General features: G+C 41.7%; 2 protein-coding genes across 2 annotated transcripts; both read left to right on the plus strand.

Annotated features, from left to right (window-relative positions):
* The first annotated feature begins 2,432 nt into the window (after positions 1–2,432).
* cplx4a (complexin 4a) lies at positions 2,433–14,816 on the plus strand. Its single transcript, XM_063211355.1, has 3 exons — positions 2,433–2,590; positions 9,689–9,776; positions 14,470–14,816. Exons 1-3 carry the CDS (start codon positions 2,433–2,435, stop codon positions 14,695–14,697), a joined length of 474 nt encoding a protein of 157 aa, XP_063067425.1. The 3' UTR covers positions 14,698–14,816.
* Positions 14,817–18,102: 3,286 nt separating this feature from the next.
* rx3 (retinal homeobox gene 3) lies at positions 18,103–20,649 on the plus strand. The gene is made up of 3 exons (XM_063209723.1): positions 18,103–18,319; positions 18,559–18,785; positions 19,483–20,649. The coding sequence occupies exons 1-3, from the start codon at positions 18,103–18,105 to the stop codon at positions 19,909–19,911; spliced, it is 873 nt and encodes a 290-aa protein (XP_063065793.1). The 3' UTR covers positions 19,912–20,649.
* Positions 20,650–22,011: the final 1,362 nt, after the last annotated feature.

Genomic DNA, 22,011 nt, shown 5'->3' on the forward strand with positions numbered 1-22,011 from the left:
GAGCAACAAAGTTAGTACAGCACAAATTCAATAGTGGACGGATTTGAGCTGCAGTAAAATACTCTCTTAAGTTTGGAAGTGCCAGTCCCCCCCTGAACTTGGGTAATTGAAAAGTGGTAAAGCGCACTCTAGGTCTTTTTCCCTCCCAAATAAATCTAGATATTAATTTGTCCCACTTAGTAAACTGTGTTTGTGGAATTTGTATTGGAAGTGATTGATATAGGTATAATAGCCTGGGTTGGATATTCATCTTAACTACATTGATCCTGTCGGTTAGGTCCATAGGGTAAGTGGACCAACGTTCCATATCTGACCTTATCATATGATTGACCTCATCATAGTTATTTTTATATAAATCAGAGGGATTTTTAGTAATATTTACTCCAAGATACTTGATCGAGTTGGCTTCCCAATTTAGTTTATGTTCTTTGAGTTCAGGTGAGGGAGTGGTGTGAAACAGAAGGGTCTGTGTCTTTGACATATTAAGTCTGTACCCAGAGCAGTCACCAAATCTTTCCAGGATCTGTAACAGCCTACCAAAGTGACTGACAGGATCTTTCAAATATATCAAAACGTCATCAGCAAAGAGACTAATCACATGTTTTTTATGATTAATTTCCACTCCACTCAATAGTATGTCTTCCCTAATCATTTGGGCTAAGGGTTCATTGTTGCCTTTACTTTTGACAGGGTAGTGGAGGAGGGACAGGAAATGAGTGGGGAGAGAGAGACAGGGAACTAAGGATCGACAAAATGACCCGGGTCGGAATCGAACCCGGGTCACCGGCGTAGTAACCCAGTGCCCTACTGTTAAGCCACGACTGGGCCAAGCAACATGTTTTTGTTACATTGACTACCATTGGCAATGGGACGTGTTTCCAATCTGGCTGTGCACAACCTGCAGTTTTCAGAGTGAGAAGTCCGCACACTTAGAATCCTTTTTTTGTATTTTATTTTTTCATGGCAGGATAACGTTTCAACCTCAACAGTCTTCTTCAGATTGAATCTGATGATCAATTCTCTCCTTCAACTGTGCACAACCTGAGTGGAGTGGGGATAGAGCGACTTGCGGTCCAGCAATGCTTGACATGTGAATAGAGGAGGGCAGGAGATGCTGGGCTGCGCTGGGGTGCATTTCTCGAAAGCGTAGTTGCTAACTACGGTAGCTACTTTGTTGGTTGCAATACACTTTACCATTGGCAACTACCCAAGTTGCTAACTGTTAACAACTACGCTTTTGAGAAATGAACCCCAGGGGTCTCTTCCCCGCTCTACTCTCTCCATCACCCCTCGCTGAGATGGACAATGGCCAAGGGGCCAGGGGGACACAGAGCCACAACAGAGCTACACAGCCGTAGCAGATAAACAGTGGGATAATCCCTATGGGCGTTCTCCCTCCCTCCCTCTCTCTCTGTCTCCCTCCCTCCCTGTCCCTTCCTTCCTTGCTCTCTCTCTCTCTCTCTCTCTCTCTCTCTCTCTCTCTCTCTCTCTCTCTCTCTCTCTCTCTCTCTCTCTCTCTCCCTCCCTCTCTGTCACTGTCCATACCTGTCTCTCACTCCTCCCTTCCTCACTCCTCTCTCTTGTCACTCTTCATATCACTCTATCATTCCCCCACCTCCTCCCTCCCTACCTCTCTTCCCCCCCTGCATAGCTCTCTTTCTCTCTCTCTCTCTCTCTCTCTCTTGCTCCCCATCTCCCCCTCCCTCTGTCTCTCTGGGTTAAGGCGTATACATGGAAATCTCTGTACGAGAGAGGCTGAGAGGACAGTATGGCCGCCCGGCCGGCCACATCGTATTGGCTGGTGGCTGCCTTAGTCTAAGGTGATTAAAGGCCTGAGTGGGCGTTAACAAGTGGCCCTGTGACGTGACGGCACAGGCAAGGGGGGGAGAGCGTGCCAACCTACTTTTTTTTCAAAAAGCCCCCACCAAAATATTCATAGTGACTTTTGCAGTGGACCCAAGCACAAACTTTTGAAAAGATGAACACATTTTCCATTAGTTTGAAAAGCAAACCACACCGTCCACTGTTTTGGGAGTGGGAATATAAATCGATGAGATGACAGACTAGCACAGAGCCATCTGCCTCTCAGCATAGCGGAGTGGGGAGGTTTAATCCAGATTACAGCCAACTGTGTGTGTGTGTGTGTGTGTGTGTGTGTGTGTGTGTGTGTGTGTGTGCAGTGTTTTTCTTTTTTTAGTGTCGCCTCACAGTCGTCAGTAGTGCCCTTGACAAACAGATAGGCGGCAGGTTGCTTGACTAAGGTGTATGGTTTTTGCAGAAGAAAAACAGGGGAAAAAACCAAGGAGGCCGTAACAAAGCTAGCAGAATTTTTCTGTTGAATTTTTCAGGGGACTCCCACATCCCACTATTTTGAATCCACCTTTGAATCGGTGCGGGTTCTCATAGGGAACGACTAGAAAAACAACGACAAAATGGCTTTTATGATCAAGGCCATGGTGGGGAACCCCCTGAAGGGCATGATGGGGGGCGAGGAGAAGGAAGAGGAGGCCGCTCCCAAAGACCCCGCAGCCGCCGCCGGCATGACCAGGGAGGAGTATGAGGAGTACCAGAAGCAGCTGGTCGAGGAAAAGTAAGTACTGTGTAGTTAAGTAGACCAACCAACGCAATGCCAAAGGGGATAGAACGCGCAGCCGCCATTTTAGAATGTTAGCTTCACCAGAGGATAGAGGAGGAAGCCAAGCTAGTGGAGGAGAGGAATATACCGTATGTCGCCTCCTTCAGAAATGAGTTTATTACGTTGAATGTTGAACGACAAAATGGATGTTCGTTCAATGATTGATGACAGTGTCTGAATTTTCTTCAGGTTTGGTGTGGCACACAAACATTGGGTGTTCATTTCAACTTGGTGATTTACACTGGATTATTTATTTGCTTTTATACCACATGAATGTCACGTTTAATGATATTTTTTCAATTATCTATTGCAGTGCACATTTTCACCCACTATTTTTTCCATTTCTTGAATTCATGACCATGGTACAGTCCATCAAAACATTTGTGCTGTAGATTCATTGAGATATTCAATATTGATTTAGACATTGGCCTTGTATTGTCATACCATACAGTACAGTCATGTTGTTATCACATTGATAGCAAACACAAACAAAGCACAAAGCATTTCTTTACTGTATGTTTAAGCTCGACTATCAGATGGGGGGGCTTTAACAGCGTAGTGAGAAGGTAAAGACCAAAGAGACCATGATGCTCCTGACATCAGGGAGTAGACATCACAGGAGCACACGGATAATCCGCCCTCAAGACGAGGGGCTTAGCCTAGCCCAGGTAAACACACCCCAGATAGAACAGATCTACAGTATACAGTACAGGAAAACAGGAAGAGGCAGAGCAGTAAACTGTAGCACTAAACAGTAACGGAAAACAACATACAGCATTCAATGACATTCGTTGATATTCAACACAAATAACTGAGTGAAGACACTGCGTTGCATGTCAGCTTGCCTGTTATTTGTACTAATTTAATGATTATTAACTCATCTAGTTATTCCATACAAAACCAATTGATGTAGCTTGACATTTAGAGACGAGATCACTCAAACAATGAGTATGTACTGCTAATAATTAATATCCTTTAATAATGCATCAAGTTCTATCTATTTTTCATAATAATAGTATGCATTATGAACTTCCATTTGCCATACAAAACCCTTACAAACACCAGACTGACGTTCCCTATTCTAATATGGAGACTCCATAGCATAGATAATGAACACTACAGTTAAGTAGGCCTATGTGTAATGGGTGTGTTATGCTTTATGTTGATTCTATGTACACATATTGTATGTTGCTTCACATTGTAAAGGAATTATGAAGCCATTGTTATTACAATAGTGATGTATAAATAGTTTCTAGGTAAATAAACCAGTTCAGATCAAATCAGTGTCAACTTAACAGGAAGTATGTTACATAACGTGATTAGTGTTGCAGGCCTGTGACGGAGACAGTAGGGGGTGTTTGCATTCATGTTATACAGGATTCATGTTACTAGCAAGGTACCTGCAAAGCACGGAACCCATGTCACAACCAATAATTATAATGAATCTATATTTTTCATGAACTAGGCCTATGCCATGAAAATGATTGTCCAAATTTGACTTGAGCATTTTCATCTATTTCACAAGAAATTTCAGCGTTTCTCTAGCCTTCACACTCAATTTAAAGCCCAAAAATCTACACAGACATAAACATATTTCCCATTATCTCAATTTCTTAAAGGTGCACTGTGCAGGAAATGGTCAAAAAAGGTACTGCAGCTATGCTGCTAATTGAAACTGGCTTGCCTATTGACAAAAATGATCTTTTCATGAAAGATTACTGAGTAATAAACTAATATTTTCTAGTATGGCCAAGTATAGTCATTTTTGCAGCTAAAAATGTCTTTCTGGAAATTCAAAATGGTGGACCATAGAGAAGATCCCTCTTTTCATGTAGCCTATGAAAAGTGCAATTTTCCCAGTCATAACGAATACTTAAAATGTCATGTTGGTGGTAAGTATTCATCAAAAAGGTAACATTAGTAAAATGGTAGCATGAATTCTGGAAATAAACAACTAAAAATCTTACACAGTGCACCTTTTAGTAACCATCTATGCTAGTCATAGACTAGCTCTTAGCAATACACTATGCGAGGCAAAAGTCCTCTACTATTCAGACAGTGAAAGGTGGCTGCTGTTGTTGTTTTGCATCTTCCCCTAATCCTAAATCTGTCTGGGTAAATCTGTTCCTCTCATAATCCTTAAATTTAATTGGCTAACTGTGTGCCATAGTTCTTCCACATCACTATGGCAATAGTGTCTTCCAAAGTTCATCCGATCATCTCAGTTATGCATTACATTTATAAAATATACATTTCCATATAATATAATGGTAGATCTACAGTCATAGGTCAAATATATCAGATATGAATTAAAATACATCCCAATTTAAAGATAGAGCATACGATTGTGGCCATAGTAGGCAGTGCAATTATACTGCCCATTCCCAAATTTGATTTCATGAATTTATTAAGTAATTGATATTTACTGTGTCTATCCAAAGTACAGTAGGCTACATTTTGAAGCTTAAGAAGCTCTATTACTGCTAATTCAAAATGGGGGCCACAGAGAAAATCCACCATTTCATGTAAAAACTGTAAACTGCAGAAAAGTCATATTCCACTTTTAACTACCGGTAATTAAATTCCTGTGCAACTGTCTGCAACTTCACAAATGCTTTCTCCTTCAATCTGTGTGTGTGTGTGTGTGTGTGTGTGTGTGTGTGTGTGTGTGTGTGTGTGTGTGTGTGTGTGTGTGTGTGTGTGTGTGTGTGTGTGTGTGTGTGTGTGTGTGTGTGTGTGTGTGCATGCGTGCGTGTGTGTCTGTGTGTCTGTGTGTGTGAGTGAGAGAGAGAGAGAGAGAGAGAGAGAGAGAGAGAGAGAGAGAGAGAGAAAGAGCATCCATCTGTGTATTCGTGTGTTCAGTCCCAGGGTGTTCGTGTGTGCAAGTGCCTGTGAGTAAATGGATTGGTAGCATGCACATGAGCCTGTGTGTGTGTGTGTGTGTGTGTGTGTGTGTGTGTGTGTGTGTGTGTGTGTGTGTGTGTGTGTGTGTGTGAGTGTGTGTGTGTGTGTTTGTGTGCGTGCCTGCCCCATGCAAATTCCATTAGATCACTGTCTTCTGTTATGAAAAGAATATATTCTTTATAGAAAGGGTGGGGAACCTATGTCTCGAAGGCCGTTTGCGGCCCTTGATGCCGTTTTATCCGGCCCCTGATATAATTTCAATGTAATGCAGCTTCACGTGATATGACATATTTTGTAAAAGAATTTTAGAAATTACATTTGCAATACAATTAAGGTATATTCAGGGGATCTAGAAAAGGCGGGGTCTGTTCTAAAGGTGGCTGCCTTCAATATAGGCCTGAAGAGCAGAGGGAAATCTTGCTTTGTGTTCATAGCATGGCCCTTGGAGGACTTTTGCTGCCCTTAGAAGAGTTTGAAGTGCCCCCTCGAATGAAAAAGGTTCCCCACCCCTGCTTTTATAGTGAGCAGTTTGAATTGCCAATGCATGCACACACACACCCCACATATTTTTCTCAAGGGAAAATATGTTTACATTGTATAAGTTGTGTATTCTCACTGCTCAGCTTAAAGGGGTATGCCACTATTTTGGGGCTTAATACAGTTAAAGTCGTTGGCTGGGGTTTATTAAGGTGGTAAAGTGTCTTATTTTTCATGTAAGCCGTTGTCTTGCTTTAAGACAAGTTAAAAGAGGGAGCATGTCACTAAGCTAGTGAAAGTCAATGGATCTGTGTAGCATGCTATGGATCCGTGTAGCATGCTACATGCTACACGGATCCATTGACTTTCACTAGCTTAGCGACATGCTCCCTCTTTTAACTTGTCTTAAAGCAAGACAACGGCTTACATGAAAAATAAGACACTTTACCACCTTTATAAACCTTGGCCAACAATTTTAACTGTATTAAGCCCCAAAATGGTGGCATACCCCTTTAAGGTTTGGCTATGGATATTATAGAGTTCTTCAGTAACGCGGAAGCATGTAGTAGATTGTAGTCTTTCATGTTAGCATTTAAGGACTTCCTGGTTCCTATCGGCTTCCGGCTTCCATTGGGAATGAATAGGGGCCAGTTTCAAATAAGCTCCGAGTGCAAGCACGCGCTTAGCGAACCCCCGCAAACTGTCGAGGGTGTTAAAAATAGGCTGTAGGTATGACATGGTTGATCATTTTGTGTCAAACTTCGACATAAATACGATGTTGCGTCCATATGCTAAACCCGGAAACTTTTGGCGACTACAGAAGCGGCGCCTGTATCTAACGTCATGTACGTGCGGAGGGTTGTACCCATGGCAACCAAAGGAAAGCATGTAGTTCGGAAGTTTTAATGATCAGAAAAGGGTTAGCAATATTGAATTAAAATCGTCATGATTTAACATGTGAATACACCAACATGATGATACGATCCGTTCCACTAATGAGAAAGGGATGCGGGGACACGCTAATGTTCGTTGTTGGCGTGCAACTTATATTTTTGCCAAACCTGAATCTCTATGGCGTGTTGCAATGTAAAAAAATCGCCATAGAACCGGAAGTCCAAACGCCGCATACAAGTTGACGTCAACGCTGAAGAACTCTATTCTTATGTAAATAATGTCCTGAGTTGAAGTTACTTACACATTGCCTGTTTTGAAATGGATGATTGACAGCTGTGAAGGTGGAGCTACTACATAGTTATGTCAACTCCATGGGAGTGAAATTGGGTAACATTTTACAGTAGGGTTTAGGCATTACTATGTACCTAATTGCTGTCTGTATAAGTGACTTATGAGACATGTGTTAGGCAAAATCAAGGGTCTACTAGGTCCATAGCAGGGCCTAGGGGTGTAAATAATCGATCGATGCATCGATCCTATGACCGACGATCGAATCGAATTGCAGGCCTATCGTATCGTGGGGCATTCTTAAGTATCGACAATAAAAATCACTGGCCCCTGCCCAATGCCCTAGCTACATAACATAATAGAAGTCGAAAGAGATTGAAAAAAAAATCGAATCGTATCGTATTGTATCGTGGGGCATTCTTACTCATTGAAAATAATCGAATCACTGCTTTCAGAAACCGTTAATGAATCATATTGTCATGGAGGCTGTGATTTACACCCCTAGCAGGGCCCATAGCCTTTTACTGCAGATGGGGTCGCCGGCGGGCCTATTCACTATTTGCTGAAAATACTTATTAATACATAATACATTAAATGCATATTAAGACACCATTACAATTTTGGTGAAAGTAGGGTTATAACATAACAAGGGGTAATCACTTTTCACCAGCCAGTTTATGATAATCTCACTAGCCAAACTGCACGGGTGAGGCATAAATGCAATTTCGTTGTGTGCAGTGTGCAGTGTTCATTTGTGTGCTGTGGAGTGTTGTGTCACAATGACAATGGGAGTTGGAGTTCCCCAATGGGCTTTCACTTTCACTTCATAAACACACACTCACTAATGGGTCCAAAGTGGCTAGAAAGGTAGTCTCTTTTACCAGTCAAGCTGAAATTTCACCAGCATTTGTCCGCTTGGATAGAGCCTGTAGTCCTTAGTATGATTATACCAATAATCACTGTTACTGGCAACAAAGAAGATATTTGTGAATACACATCGAACAAGTAACTATATTTTGCTCAACACAAATCTTGCAAGTCGTTATTTCAGACAACTAGGCATGTATTGGTGGCTAACGAGAATCCTATTCTGTGTTTCCTGGAATTCAACACTGGTCTCTCAGCTGTGTACTGGGAGAGTGCATGTGCTCACAACACAGCACGGCCCAGCCCAGCTCAGCCCAGCGGGGTGGCCAGCTAGACACGTGGCAGCTGCACAGGTGTATCCCTGGATGAACAATGAGATTATGGCAGTCTGAACCGCTTTAGCCATTCGCCTCAGCTGAAACATGCAGGGCTAGAGGTCACACAGACACACACACTTAGACACTCTCTCTCTCTCTCACACACATATGCACGCACACATTCACACATTCTCTCTCTCACACACACATACACACCAGGGATGGAAATAAGCACCCGTCCACCCGCCAATGACGGGTAAATTTCAGTGGTGACTGGTAAATTTTTCAACCCACCAGTCACTTTTAACTGGTATAAACAGTGAGTGACTGGTTGATTTTGACATCTACCTGCCACCATGACTGGTGGGGGAAAAAATTAAGTTCCACCCCTGATACACACGCATGCTCACACATACACACAGTCCCCACCTACGACAGGCCAACACCATAGCCATTGTGATACCATGTAGACATTCCTCAACTTAGGCTTTGGATTCACTTGGTCATGAAGCACACAAAAATTGATGCTTGGCGGCGAACCGGGTTCAATTCCAATTAATGACCAAAACATATTGGTAACACTTTACTTGACGCCAGCGTCATACATATGACAGAACGGTGTCATAACAGTGTCATAATGCAGTCCTGCATGTGTCATAAACATTATGTCAATGCCATGATTATTTTATGAATATGTCATTAAGTGACATTCAGTTATGGTAAGGACAGCCCTGACAATGTCAACTTTTCATGACCATAAAATGTTTACGATATTGACATCATGTTTATGACTCGTCCATGACTGTGTCATGACACTATTATGACACTATTATGACACACGTATAATGCTGAGTCAAGTAAAGTGTAACTCTCTGCCCAATGGCTTTTTAGTGCTTAACTTTTTAGTGCTTTAGTGAGTTTCATGACTCATTGCATAAAATGAGACTATCAAAATACTGTTTGTTAGAAATAAGGCAACAGGGGGGCTGCTAGAAATCTAGCGTGCCATGACTGATTACAGATTTAGCATGGCCATAGTATTAACACACAGCCTTATAAATGTGAAGTGAGTTCACAATTTCACAGAGAATATTCACGTTCTGTTTTTAAGTCTTTTTGCAGCATGTGTGGTAGTGGCCTGCATAAGAGTTCCAATGTGCCTGGACTAGTAGTTTGGACACAAATATCGACCAAAAAAAAGCGTAGACTTTGGTACTTCTCTGGTATTCCTAGTAGACCTGTTCCTTTAATTCTTTCAGAACATTTAACTCCAATGTGTGTATTTGTGTGTATTTGTGTGTTACAGGATGGAAAGAGATAATGACTTCTTACACAAGAAGGCAGAGAGGGCAACGCTGCGGGTGTGCCTTAGGGATAAATACCGTTTGCCAAAGGTAAGCGACCTGAGACATCTTGATAGCCTTGACATCATGCGACTCTTTCAGTATCTACTCACTAGCTACTGCTAGAGACTGAAGTACAGGAGAAGCTTCACACCGACAGGCTAAGCAAGAAACTCCATTTCACAGTAGATGCCATTGCTTTAACTACACAAGTACAGTGCACTGTACAAGGCCAGTCCACAGCTCCGATAGGCAGTGATGTGGCATTTGGAGGAAATTAAGAAATAATACATTAATATAAATGATATTACTCATAATTATAATTAACAAATATTTCACAACATACAGCAAAATGTCTGCCAATCGGTCCTGGTGTACTTCCGGCTCTACATGACATGTTAAAGACCTGGGAGCAAACCATCATAGTCACAGTCAGAGCCAAAAAGATTAGCTCGCCACCAGTGAGTTAACTAAATCGCTTGAGGACTTTGCGTGCGCCCTGCCCTGCCCTAAGATAGCCTAGGCTTTTCCGGGGCTATACTCAGCCCATCTGCCACCTCACGACGGAGGTGTCCACCTCTCAGAACTGCGCAGTAAACACAGGTCGCAGGCTAATAAGGAGCGACACACAGGCAGTTCGCACGGATCTGTGGACCTATCACGGTGGGAATTCATACGTTTGGATTTTTAAAACAAAGGCAAAAGAATGGCAAATCAACCCCAGGTAGGACAGAATTTTAAACTGAAATTGCATCAGTGTCTTAAAATGCACAGTGTTTTATTTCTATAGTTTATAAAACAAAGAAAACACAGAAAATGCAGCCTTAAGTCTTTTCTGGTAACCCTGTTAACCCTTCGTCGGTCATTCTGAAGATTTGGTGATGTAATTCAGCTGTGACATGTAAATACACTAAATTCATTATAATACTAACAAAAAAGTGTTTTTGCTCATTTCCATCATGGCTCTTGGCAGACATCTTCAAAAGTGGCATTAAATGTGCCACTAAAATCATCTTGTTACATACAATACTTGTCATCTCAGACAATACTATAAAAAGACCTTACTGGAGTAGGTCAAAAAAATAGTTAGAAACAACTAATCTACTATGTGATCAAAAGAAAAGAGAAGAATTTACAACTCAAGGTTAAAATCAAGTTTGCTTAACTATTCTTGCGTATATCACCAGTTGCCAACCGTGCATTGTGTTGCAGTAGGTCACCTTACTAAAGTTAGACAGAATGTTCACTACAGATGGTTTCTCTGAGAACTGCTTGCCATACGTTAAATCTTCTATTGGCTTGACTCCGAGGTCAACCGGACATTACTTGCTCTGAAAGGGTAGCTGGCCATGATCTAAGCTCAGTCATTAGTTCCATTAAGCTTGTTGCCAATCACTATCGCCAATCAACAGAAATCTGACACAAGGGTTCCACATTCAATTTGTTGAATGTAGACAAACTAGAAAACGTTACTAGTAGTTTGTCGTCACGGATGTGGAGCCCTAAATTAGCATTGAAGTCTAAGCGCAATGGCAACACAATGAAGCAAAACAGACATTTAAAAGCTATAAAGGTCTATGGGCCAACATAGACATCTTTGACTTTTTATGTTTGTTTTTTTTTGTGAGAAAGAGTGTAATTGTCTTCCAAAGAGTTAATATTCACCCTACAGACATGTGTTGCATTGTTGGGTTGATCTGGGTATTGGCTGAGAACAGAAATTACAACTGACATTCAGAGGAGCTAGATTTAACAGGATCTCCTAATGATCTCTATAAATAAGCATCTTGGCTAGATCTGAGGGAACAGTTTGCTTTGTACGTTTGCGAATGTGAAAAAGAATTAAGTGCTGTGATTGTTTTTTTGGCCTTGCACAAAATAAGTGTCAGCAAAAAGGCGATTCAAGCATTGTGATTGCTGTTTTAGGGTGGTTTTAAGAATTAGGGTCAGAAAAAAGAACCCTGAGTCCGCCATACTCTCTGTGATGTGATATAGACGTTCAATTTGAAGTCAGTCTGGCCACTCTGCCTATTCTCAGTTCTCCCTGGTCTGGTAAAAACTGATTACAATCAATAACAACTTGACTATAACATATCTAATCCCCCTTTCACACTGGCTCCATCCACTGACAGATGTCATTGACTTATTGCAAAGGGCAATCTCCAAAATGCATTGTGGGTCCATTCAATCCGTTCACTCTGTTTCCAAAAAAAAGGGGGGAAAGCATGGAAAGACAGTCAGTAGCCGGAGCCAGTGTGAAATAGCCATCACACCATGATATCTAGAGAGGTGTGACACCAATGACTGTCACACCTTGACACCAGGGCTTGACATGAACTTTTTTGCACACTTTTTGCTCACCAGCCACAGTGGCTGGTGGTTTTCCAGGCTCACTAGCCATTCAGCCTTTCAACTAGTCACAGTTTTGTATTTTTAGACATTTTAGACAGTGCGTTTTACCCATGTTTTGCTGATTGGAAGGTGCCAGTGTCAAGTCCTGCTTGACATATGACTCCTTTTTGTCACGTGTTGGAGGGAGAGTTCTAGAGAAGTATATCAAGCCAGGGAGGATTGATAAGGAGGAGACGGCTCATAAGGAGTTTCTTCCAGGGTCAATATAACGTAAGGAAGCTGCCATATCTGTGAGCTGTCATGCTCCTTTAGGAGACTTGCAGTTCATAATGGAGTTCATAATTGATTTTGAGTTGAATTGAGTTCAAAGGGGACATTTTTAGAAGGCATGCCCATTTAGTAGACCAGACCCCACTTATTGGTCCCACTGTTACCTTGGTGACACATAGAACAATTTATCTTGCTTACCATAGTGAGAATCTTTGATTAAACTCCTACCATACGTATCTTACCATAGCGGATCTTAAGGTATGAACTCTTTGTGGTGATAAATGAATAACAAACACTGTCTATACATCATTAGACTTAATGTGCTGCTGATTGACTGTAGATCTGTTTGGTAGTGGTGTACTGATTGATACATCCTCATTGATCCTCCTGCCTGTCCGGTCTGTGGCAGATTTGCTTAGGCAACGCCTGTCTATATGATTGCTGCCACTGTCACAGGAGGAGTTGCTAAATTTAATATGTTATAAATCCATTTGCAGGAGCTATAGTTTTTGGTTAGTGTAGAAGTAAAGTATCAGTAAAATGGTGTTGACACATCTGCCCATCATTGCAACTCCATGCCAACTCAGGAGCTCTGGTGAGGTGTTTAGACCTATGGTAACTCAGAAACTTTGCTAGGTAATCTAAGAAAGGCGTGCAAGGACCTGAAATGTCACAAAATCATTTTTTTTCTGTAACTAAACTAGTAATTTAAGTCCCTCCCTCACTCACCTCACATGCACAGAGAGACAAATGCTGTACAAAAACTATTTTTTTAAAACCTGGGATTGTCAATTGTCAAACCAATGAGCTGTGTTGAGATGTTGGATATAAATAAACCCCATGTAATTTAGTTAGTCTAGCAATCAATCCATTAGGGAAGAGCCTATGTTATAACTTTATTGTCAGCAAAATGGTAATGCCCAAGTCATAATCGGTTACTTAATACTCTGAATTGTCATAGCAATGCTGTTATAATGTAGTTGTGTGTTTTCAGCAAAGAGTGAATAGGCCCGTCAACAGGCCCATCTGCAGTAAGAGGCTATGGAGTTTGTCATGCATTTTTTAAAATTTTCTCTCTCTGTGATGCCATGTGCCGTGTGATGAGAGTGACCAATGGGAAGGGATTCTGTAAGCCAAAGGGTTAGGAAGTCGGTCTTGGTATCATGCATGGCAGAGGTACCCTTGAGTTGTGCTTTGTTCCAGGCGCAGTAACCAATATCCTGTACCTCGATAACTATACGTTATTTGGAATAAAAGTAAATAACTAAATAGCTAAAAAAAAAAGTAAATAAATGTTATTTGGGATAAAAGTATCAACTATTTGACTAAGTAATGTAAATAATGTGGTTATGTGGTTAGAGAAAGATAAAACCTGCAATACAACAGTTGTTGTAGTTACTATGCACCTATCTGCGTGTTTTACTGTAATGTTGCCATTAAATCACACCGATGTCACCTGAACATGATGACAGGTCTTGAAGTTGACATATTGGTGTCCCAGACTTTGTCTTTCTGTAAGTTAATGGTTTGGCCCAGAACCCGAGTCATATGCGTATATGAATCATTTTTGTCTACAATTTGGTCATTACAACAACAACAATCAGCACAACAAAAAACAGCACATCAGAGCCACAGTGATTTTGGTTTACAATGAGTTCTCATCTTATCCCATCTCCCTCCCTCTACCATCTCACCAGAGCAAGCCAGACGAGAACATGCTCCAGACCAACTACCTAACCAATACTGCCATACAAAGGCAAAGTGCAGTAACTAGATATTGTGTCAAAATTGAGTTTATACTGAAAATGTCTTCATAACTTCTTGTGTCAAAGCCTCATGGTCCAAACTTGTCTTGTTATAGAGATACTGTTTGTCAAATTGTCAGCAACTACAATATCCAACCTAATACCAAGGCTTTGAAGGCATTTTTCTCCGTTTCAATGTTGGCGTAGTTACTGCACTCTGCTTTTGTAGGGCAGAATAGGCCACAACAACTACCAGAAAAGATGGATATCTGTCATTTTGGTCTATAATGAGATGTCATCTTAACTAACTTATCTATCTCCCTCCCTCCCTCCCTCTCTACCTCCTCACCTCACCTCACCTCCTCTCCCCTCCGCAGAGCGAGCAGGACAACAACATGCTGGACATGGTGGGAGACGACGTGGACGTGCCCGAGGAGCTGCTGAAGATGGTGGACGAGGACGCCACGGAGGAGGAGGAGAAGGACTCCATCATGGGCCAGTTTCAGAACATCCAGAACATGGACATGGACCAGATCAAAGAGAAGGCCTCCGCCACGCTCACGGAGATGAAGGGCAAGGCAGAGGAGAAGTGTTCTGTCATGTAAAGATAAAGGGAAGAAAGACAAAAAAAACGAGTGAGGTGGAGAACGGTGGAAAAAAGCTACTAAAAAGTTGAAAATGTAAAAGATAACAGAGAAACAAAGAAAAAAAACAGTTAACCATTCATAAGGGAATCATAACATAATAAAAAGTCTGTTTTGGGCTCGAGAAATGTTGTTTTTCGCAGGGTCAGAGGCACATGCTTCTTTAATTCTCCCCTTTTTTCTTTGATCAGTGGTGGTTTGGTTCGGTTTGCTGGTTGTGTGGATCGGCCTTATAAGCTGACCTCACCAGAGCCTATTTATTTGCCCAGAGATTACTTCTGTCTCTGAGTCGTTGTGTCCATGAATGTGCACCTATGTACACCCCTCAGTCATCCTGTGGGATAGAGTTTTGTATGTGATGTATGAATTAATAAAAACATGTCTTAGAGTTGTTGCTCCTTCCTTTTCCAGTTTCTTTCCGTCCTCGAAACCTAAGAGTCCCATAAAAGAAACAAGTTCAGTTACGACATTTGGGGGAAAAAAACATTGAGGAATAATAAAAGACGTGTATGTTTAACATTGTGTCGCTCTGAAATAATGTCACTAAGTACACCCAACATCCTGACCTAAGTATACACAACATCCTTTAAAATCAGCACGTTTTACCATCACTGCTATTATAGTGCAAGTGCAACATACACCGCTTGTTTTGTTTTGCTCAAAGCTCTACCAGGGAAAAGTAATGTTAGAAGATTCTTCACTCATTTTGTGTATATAAAACAAAGCAATTACTATGTTCATGTATACATGTATACAGTCATATACGCAGGCTTAAATGAATGCTGATGGTTTTACTTAATAAAACAGTAGGTTCATAATGTGTTGCTTCTAATGGATTTTTTTTTCTTGCACCGTATTCGAGAAGCAATGTCTACAAAATGGTTCCTGGTAAATTATATTGTTGTTATTTGTAACTTTTTCCCTAACAAAACAACATAGGCCTACATGTATTGGGAATGGAAAGCTTCAAAAGACCTTTAACATGATGGAGCCCTTAATTTGGACTTTGTCCATGTGTTTACATTAAATTAATTAGATTAAATTAAGACTTGACTTAAAGGTCCCGATATACAAAGTGCCAACATCCCAGAATCTGGCCTAACAGTACATGAGAGAAATTGGTCTTTGTTTAATTGGTGATTATGTGGAGCACTTGTCGAGGGCCTGATTAGTTCTGAGCACACTCAAATAAATCCTCAATGTGGTCAAATTTCATACGTTTGGCCCTGTTTAAAGCGCCCTTCGATTTTGAGTTTAAAAAGATTAACATGGCTAATAGGATCACGGCATCCGAGGCCGTCATCCACTCAAGTTAAATTGCTCGGCCAGAGTCTTAAGTCATTTGGCCCGTGTTGGGGCAGGAGATGGCGGGTAAGGATGGCTGATATGATGATGAGTGTGTATCGGGTCAGTGCAAATGACTAACCTGGATGCCTGCCTGTTCATCACTTATCGTATCACTTGATTGATTGATTTGATCATTCACCACCACCGATACATGTATATATAATAATAATAATAACCATAATAATACCCATATTAATAACCATAACAATAATAACTTCCATATCGGTGAGTGAAGAAAAGTCACACTCTCAAAGGTTACTTACAAAGGGGATGCTGTGGCGCAGCAGGCTAGTCCTTAGACGGCTTATATGTTCACCCTGCATGCTCCTGGGTTGATTCAGGCCTGAAGCATTTCCCATCCCTGCCTCTCTCTCTCTCTCCTAGTCTTCCTTTTCCTCTTCTAGTGGTAAGCTTCACTCTAACCCCAATGAAAGCACGAAAGCCCCCAAAAATGTAGCCCTATTTTTAAAAACGGTTCATTACAAAGACACATTTACATGATTGTGTTTGGAGAGTATACTGCAGGCCTAACTGTCATACATTCAAAGCCAGACTCAGCGCCACTGAGGACAAGCTGTGCTGCTGTTGCTGTGGACTTGGGCAGTGGCCTGACACCTGGAGGGTATCACATGTTTGTAAGAGGAATAAAACCTCTCAATATTAGCAAAAGTTTCTAGGGAAACACTCATTAGCCATTACCATATTGTGCCATCTCCTTATACTGCATTTTATTCTGGATTTTGTTCACCTTCAGGGCACACATCTTACTACACCATGGTGACAATAATGTGTGCATCTGCAGCCTATCTTTTTTTTCCAAATGCATTTTTTTGTATGCAACCAAACCAAAATGATGACTGTATATTTCCCTTATACTGTTTCATATTTGACTGGTGATGGGTGGTATATGGAGTAGGAGGACAAGGCCTACTGCTAATGTGACAATGACCACAGTGCCACCACGACATGGAGTTGATGCAGAGGAGGTAAAGTGTATAGGCTATTTAGAACTTTAAACTGTTGTAGAAGAATCACGTAATCCCCTTTAGCAGCGTGTGGTCATGGGATTAGCAAACTGCTGTCGATCTTTGTTTGGGGGTAATTACACACATCCTCTCAACATTCAAGAAATTAGGAAGTTTTTCCAATTAACTGCGCTTCAATTGTAGGGTAGCTCTACAGACCCCGCGTGCCTGACCCTTGAGATCATGCGTATACTCCGCATTCTACAATGCTCGGATTAGACTCAAAGCCTGTCTTTCCTTTTTGTTTCGCACAGTTGGGGGTTTTCTCAAGCATCTTTCACCAATGACAACGAATTTAAGGTCTTTCCGTTAATGGCCAACAAGGCGATAACGGTGCGCATACGTGACCAATCAAGCATAGGCCTTCTGTCTTTAGCCTAACATTAAACTGAAATAAAACAAATGTATGTTCGTCTCGTCACCAAATCAGAAGCCTATTGTACACAACTGATCCATCTATTGGTGTTCTTTAACATTTCAGTCACTATCACGGCATTGGCATCTGGAATACGAAAATATGATTTGAAGTTTTACGCAAGTCGGTTTAGGCTGCTTCTATGATTGAAAATGAAACGGTCCCTGAAGCATCAGATGCATCACACACACACACACACACACACACACACACACACACACACACACACACACACACACACACACACACACACACACACACACACACACACACACACACACACACACACACACACACACAAAGCCTGATCCCCCGAGGGAGGAGGGGGCTGCTTTATAAAAACCCGGGGTGGCCTGCATCTTCACTGCACTGTCAGAGACTGTGACCTGGAAGGTTGCCACAAGGTCTGCCAGCAGCCACAGACTGACGTTTGCTTGGACGGAGTACCAGAAGGTAGAACTGAAGTTAGTTAGGCTATATAAGTTTTCATATAAGCTTCATTCACTACACTTGTCAGTGTTTTTGTAGTCCAAGTACTTCGGCCATTCAATGAGACTGCCTGACTGCGAGACGGACAGAATGGAGGAAAGCCTGCCTGCCTCTCCAAGGTTAGCCCGAAGCCCCAGCGGCTCTGCCAGGGTCCACAGCATCGAAGCCATTTTGGGATTTAAAGATGGAAGTATATTTCACCCTTCCTACGTTTACAATGGAGTCCCGCGCACCACTCCAGACGTGCACAGAGGACAAGCTGTTGTCTCTCCACTTCGGAAGGAGCACAACGCGGATACTTATCAAAGTGAGTAAACTGTAAAAAAAATGAGCAAACTTTAATAGGCCTATAGCTAAATTATGTAGCATATCCCGATTTGGTCCTTACGAGCTATATAAACAAGTTGTACAATGTGCCATGCTCAATTCCGTGTTGAAATAGCATAGCAAGGTAGAAATAGGCCGCAGTAAAACAAAAAACAAAAAACACTGATGAGTCAATGGGCGCCATGACCTCTAACCTTCCTGGTGTGTTTTTTTCTGCAGGTGTCTGTTCTTCCAGACCGAGCTCCACAGTTAGTTCCGTGACTGATGGTGATGGCAAACTGTCAGATGACGAAAATCCCAAGAAAAAGCACAGGAGAAATAGGACGACTTTCACGACCTTTCAGCTGCACGAGCTTGAGCGAGCCTTTGAGAAGTCACACTATCCTGACGTGTACAGCAGGGAGGAACTGGCGCTCAAAGTGAACCTGCCGGAGGTCCGCGTGCAGGTGTGTATCTTATGTTGCCTATTGATTTTGGTGTAAAATAGTCTGTTAAATGTACTGGTAGGTGTTTAAAAATACCTATTTTCTGTCTTCACCTTAGGTCCTCAATGAATGCCTTAATTTCCTCGGGGTAATGTCACTCAACTCTACAGTGATATGTGGGTGTTCTCGTGCGCATTCCAATATCGTATCGTTGATAAAGGATCTTGCTCGATGTCCAACTTTTCTTGAAGTTATTGACTAGCCCATATAGAAAGGAAATCATTTTATTCATTCAAACCAATGTTTTCAACCAAATTAAGTGTTCAAATGGTTGCTTTAAGTTAATAGTTTTTAGTTTAATAGTTAATAATTTTGGAACGACAATGTAGGTATGCCCTATAGCTAGTTTATAGAATTATCCTATTTAATGTTGTTTCTGAGCTTTGAACTTCGGCACATGTGATGCGTAAATTTAACCTAGGTTTTACGCGTTTGAGATTTAATCCTTCATTAACAGTGATCGTTCCATATAGCCAAATTGTGTTATGTGCATGTTGTCATGTTGCAAATTGAGACAGAATATTTCTCATACGCTAAAATATGTTGACCGCTCACATTTTTTTCATGGCCAAAATAGCTGAATAATTTCAGCGCTTCTTAAACTAGGCTACCGAAGATGTCCAAAGTTTTAAGATTATGTGAATTATTTTTCCTTCAGGTGTGGTTCCAGAATCGCCGTGCCAAATGGCGTCGCCAGGAGAAGCTGGAAGTGAGTTCCATCAAGCTCCATGAATCTACACCCTCCATGCTGTCCTTCAGCCGCTCCTCTCCCCAAACCCTTGGCGCCGGCCTGAGCCTGGAGCCGTGGATCAACGCATCTCTTCCAACCTCCGCATCGCTTCAATCTTTACCTGGATTCATGGGGCATCACCAGCAAGGCACCTACACGCCCCCGCCCTTCATCAGTCAACAGTCCCTGAGCCACGGGTTGTCCCACATGGGTGGCATGTGCCCGCCGTCCTCTTACCAGTGCGCAGGCTTCATGGACAAGATATCGCTAGAGGAGACAGACCCACGGAACACCAGCATCGCTTCACTCAGAATGAAAGCCAAAGAGCACATTCAATCCATTGGTAAAACATGGTGAGGATGGATGAATGAACTCACTCATGAACATGAACTTGAAATAAATAAATAAAACTCTGTCGAGTCAATGCTCTTCAGATATATTTTTATAGTCCTAAAATTGACAATCAACTGTTCACTGTACAAAACTTTTTACTTCACCACTAAAACTGTGGTAATGTAGTTGCTATAGTATTGGCATTAGAACTGACACAATTTATTTTTTGAATACCATGTAAATGGGCTTTCCTAGTTTACCGAAATCAAAGGGTGAAGTTGTATTCTTTAAACAAACGTTCCTACCTTCATGATTTCAATTGCAAGATAACTTGCAGAGAGACAATCTATTTATTGCACTAATATGATAGCCTAACAACTGTGAACAATGTTTTATTATTTCCGTCGTATGGCCGTACACTTTCTTTGTCCTTTAGGCCTAAATAAATGCCCTTACCTTTGTCTATGAATCACAAAATGCATACGCTCGTCTCGAGTTCCCTGTCTTTTATATATTTATGTTCCAGACGGCTGTTCCTCGACTTAAAGCTAAACCCAAACGATGACGCAGCACTGTTCGATATTTGTTGTAGACTAATGGTGTGCTGTTTTGCGCATGGATTTCAGTGCACTTTGGTGAAGTTTAAACTGCAAATGGGCAGTGTAGTTTGAAGTGTGTTGCAGTGTCCGCAACTCTTTACCAAATTATTTTGTTATTGATGGTTGTAAAGTTATTCTTTCAATTAACGTTGGCAAGATCTTGTTAACCTCAGTGAGTTTTTTATCTGAAATAAAATATTTGGAAATGTTGCTGATTAGCCAGTGTGTTTGTTCTGGCCTAGTGGTGGCCTACTTCATAATGTTTCAGGGACTCGCAGTGACGGCCGACTATGGCAACGTTTGGATAGCAGGCCCACTATACTGCTGTAGTACTCCGATGAAACTTTACGCAGGCCACAGGCCACATTACGCACGCAGTAGAAACGTTTAATGACCGTCACCATCTCCCTCTGGTGGTGCAATGGGATACGACCTGTCTGAAAATGTATTGGCATGAATTGGCTGACGTATTATAGTTCTACGTGTGGATAATTTACCAAACTGGTGGTGCCCTCTGTATCTTATTCTGATGATATGACTGCCTGTCCCACCTTAGTCTTTAGAAGTAACCATTTCATATATTTCCTCCAGATTACCCCCAATAAGGGATGATAAAGATAGTTTCAGATAGGCCTAATTTGCCTTACGTACTAAATAAAACGTTTAAAAAAAAATAAAAAAAATAAAAAATAATAATAATAATAAAAATAGCCTATTTGCTGTCGGGCAAGATATGGCCATCACACGAAGGACAAATTGGGAAACCGTGTTCGAACTTGGACCTGCAGACCACGGCTCCCTGCTAACATAGGTCCCAATTAACGTTTTCAATTGAGCGACCCTGTGTCTGAGTAATGGCATCTATTGTTGTGAACAAACTAGCTAGAGAGCGAGATGGGCAAAACGTTTAACAGTCGCCTTTTATCGCGGGCAACTAAGCCCCTAATTGTGGTCTCAAAGTATCCTATTAGTGCCGAGTAACAAAAAAAAGACTGGGTCGCCTGTCCCTGAAGTGACAACTCCACGTTGAAAAGAGTCTGTGTGCTTTGACGCAGAAGGTCAGTGGTCGACAGTGCAGGTCAGTGCGTAATTGCTTAGTTGTGTGCGCTTGGGTGTATGCCTAGGCTATGTGGTTCTTTTCTCTCCTTTGTTTGTTTGTTTGTTTAGGTTAGAAAACAAAAAATGTGTTCCATCTCATTTTATTACCTCTACCACTCCAAGACTCGACTGCGATGTCTCGAAGTGTGCTTTATTGAAAGGTATAGGCTATTACCTCCACCTAGTGGCTGATGAGTTGACCTGCACTCTGGTTCACTGATTTGTTGTCTGATGTAGCTGTGTCCAGGACTCCAACAATATAGCCAATGCTATCACTATGGAAAAAAACTGCACATGCCCTTTTGTTGTGGGGGGGGGGGGGGGCTGATTACCCAAAAGTGGGGGAAAATGCAGAATTGTGACAAGATGCAACATTGGAAAAACTCATCCCCATTGTGTTGAGTGCCGCAGTTGGTAGACATACGTA

This window comes from Engraulis encrasicolus, chromosome 11 (assembly GCF_034702125.1).
Source record: "Engraulis encrasicolus isolate BLACKSEA-1 chromosome 11, IST_EnEncr_1.0, whole genome shotgun sequence".
In the NCBI taxonomy this organism is placed as follows: domain Eukaryota; kingdom Metazoa; phylum Chordata; class Actinopteri; order Clupeiformes; family Engraulidae; genus Engraulis; species Engraulis encrasicolus.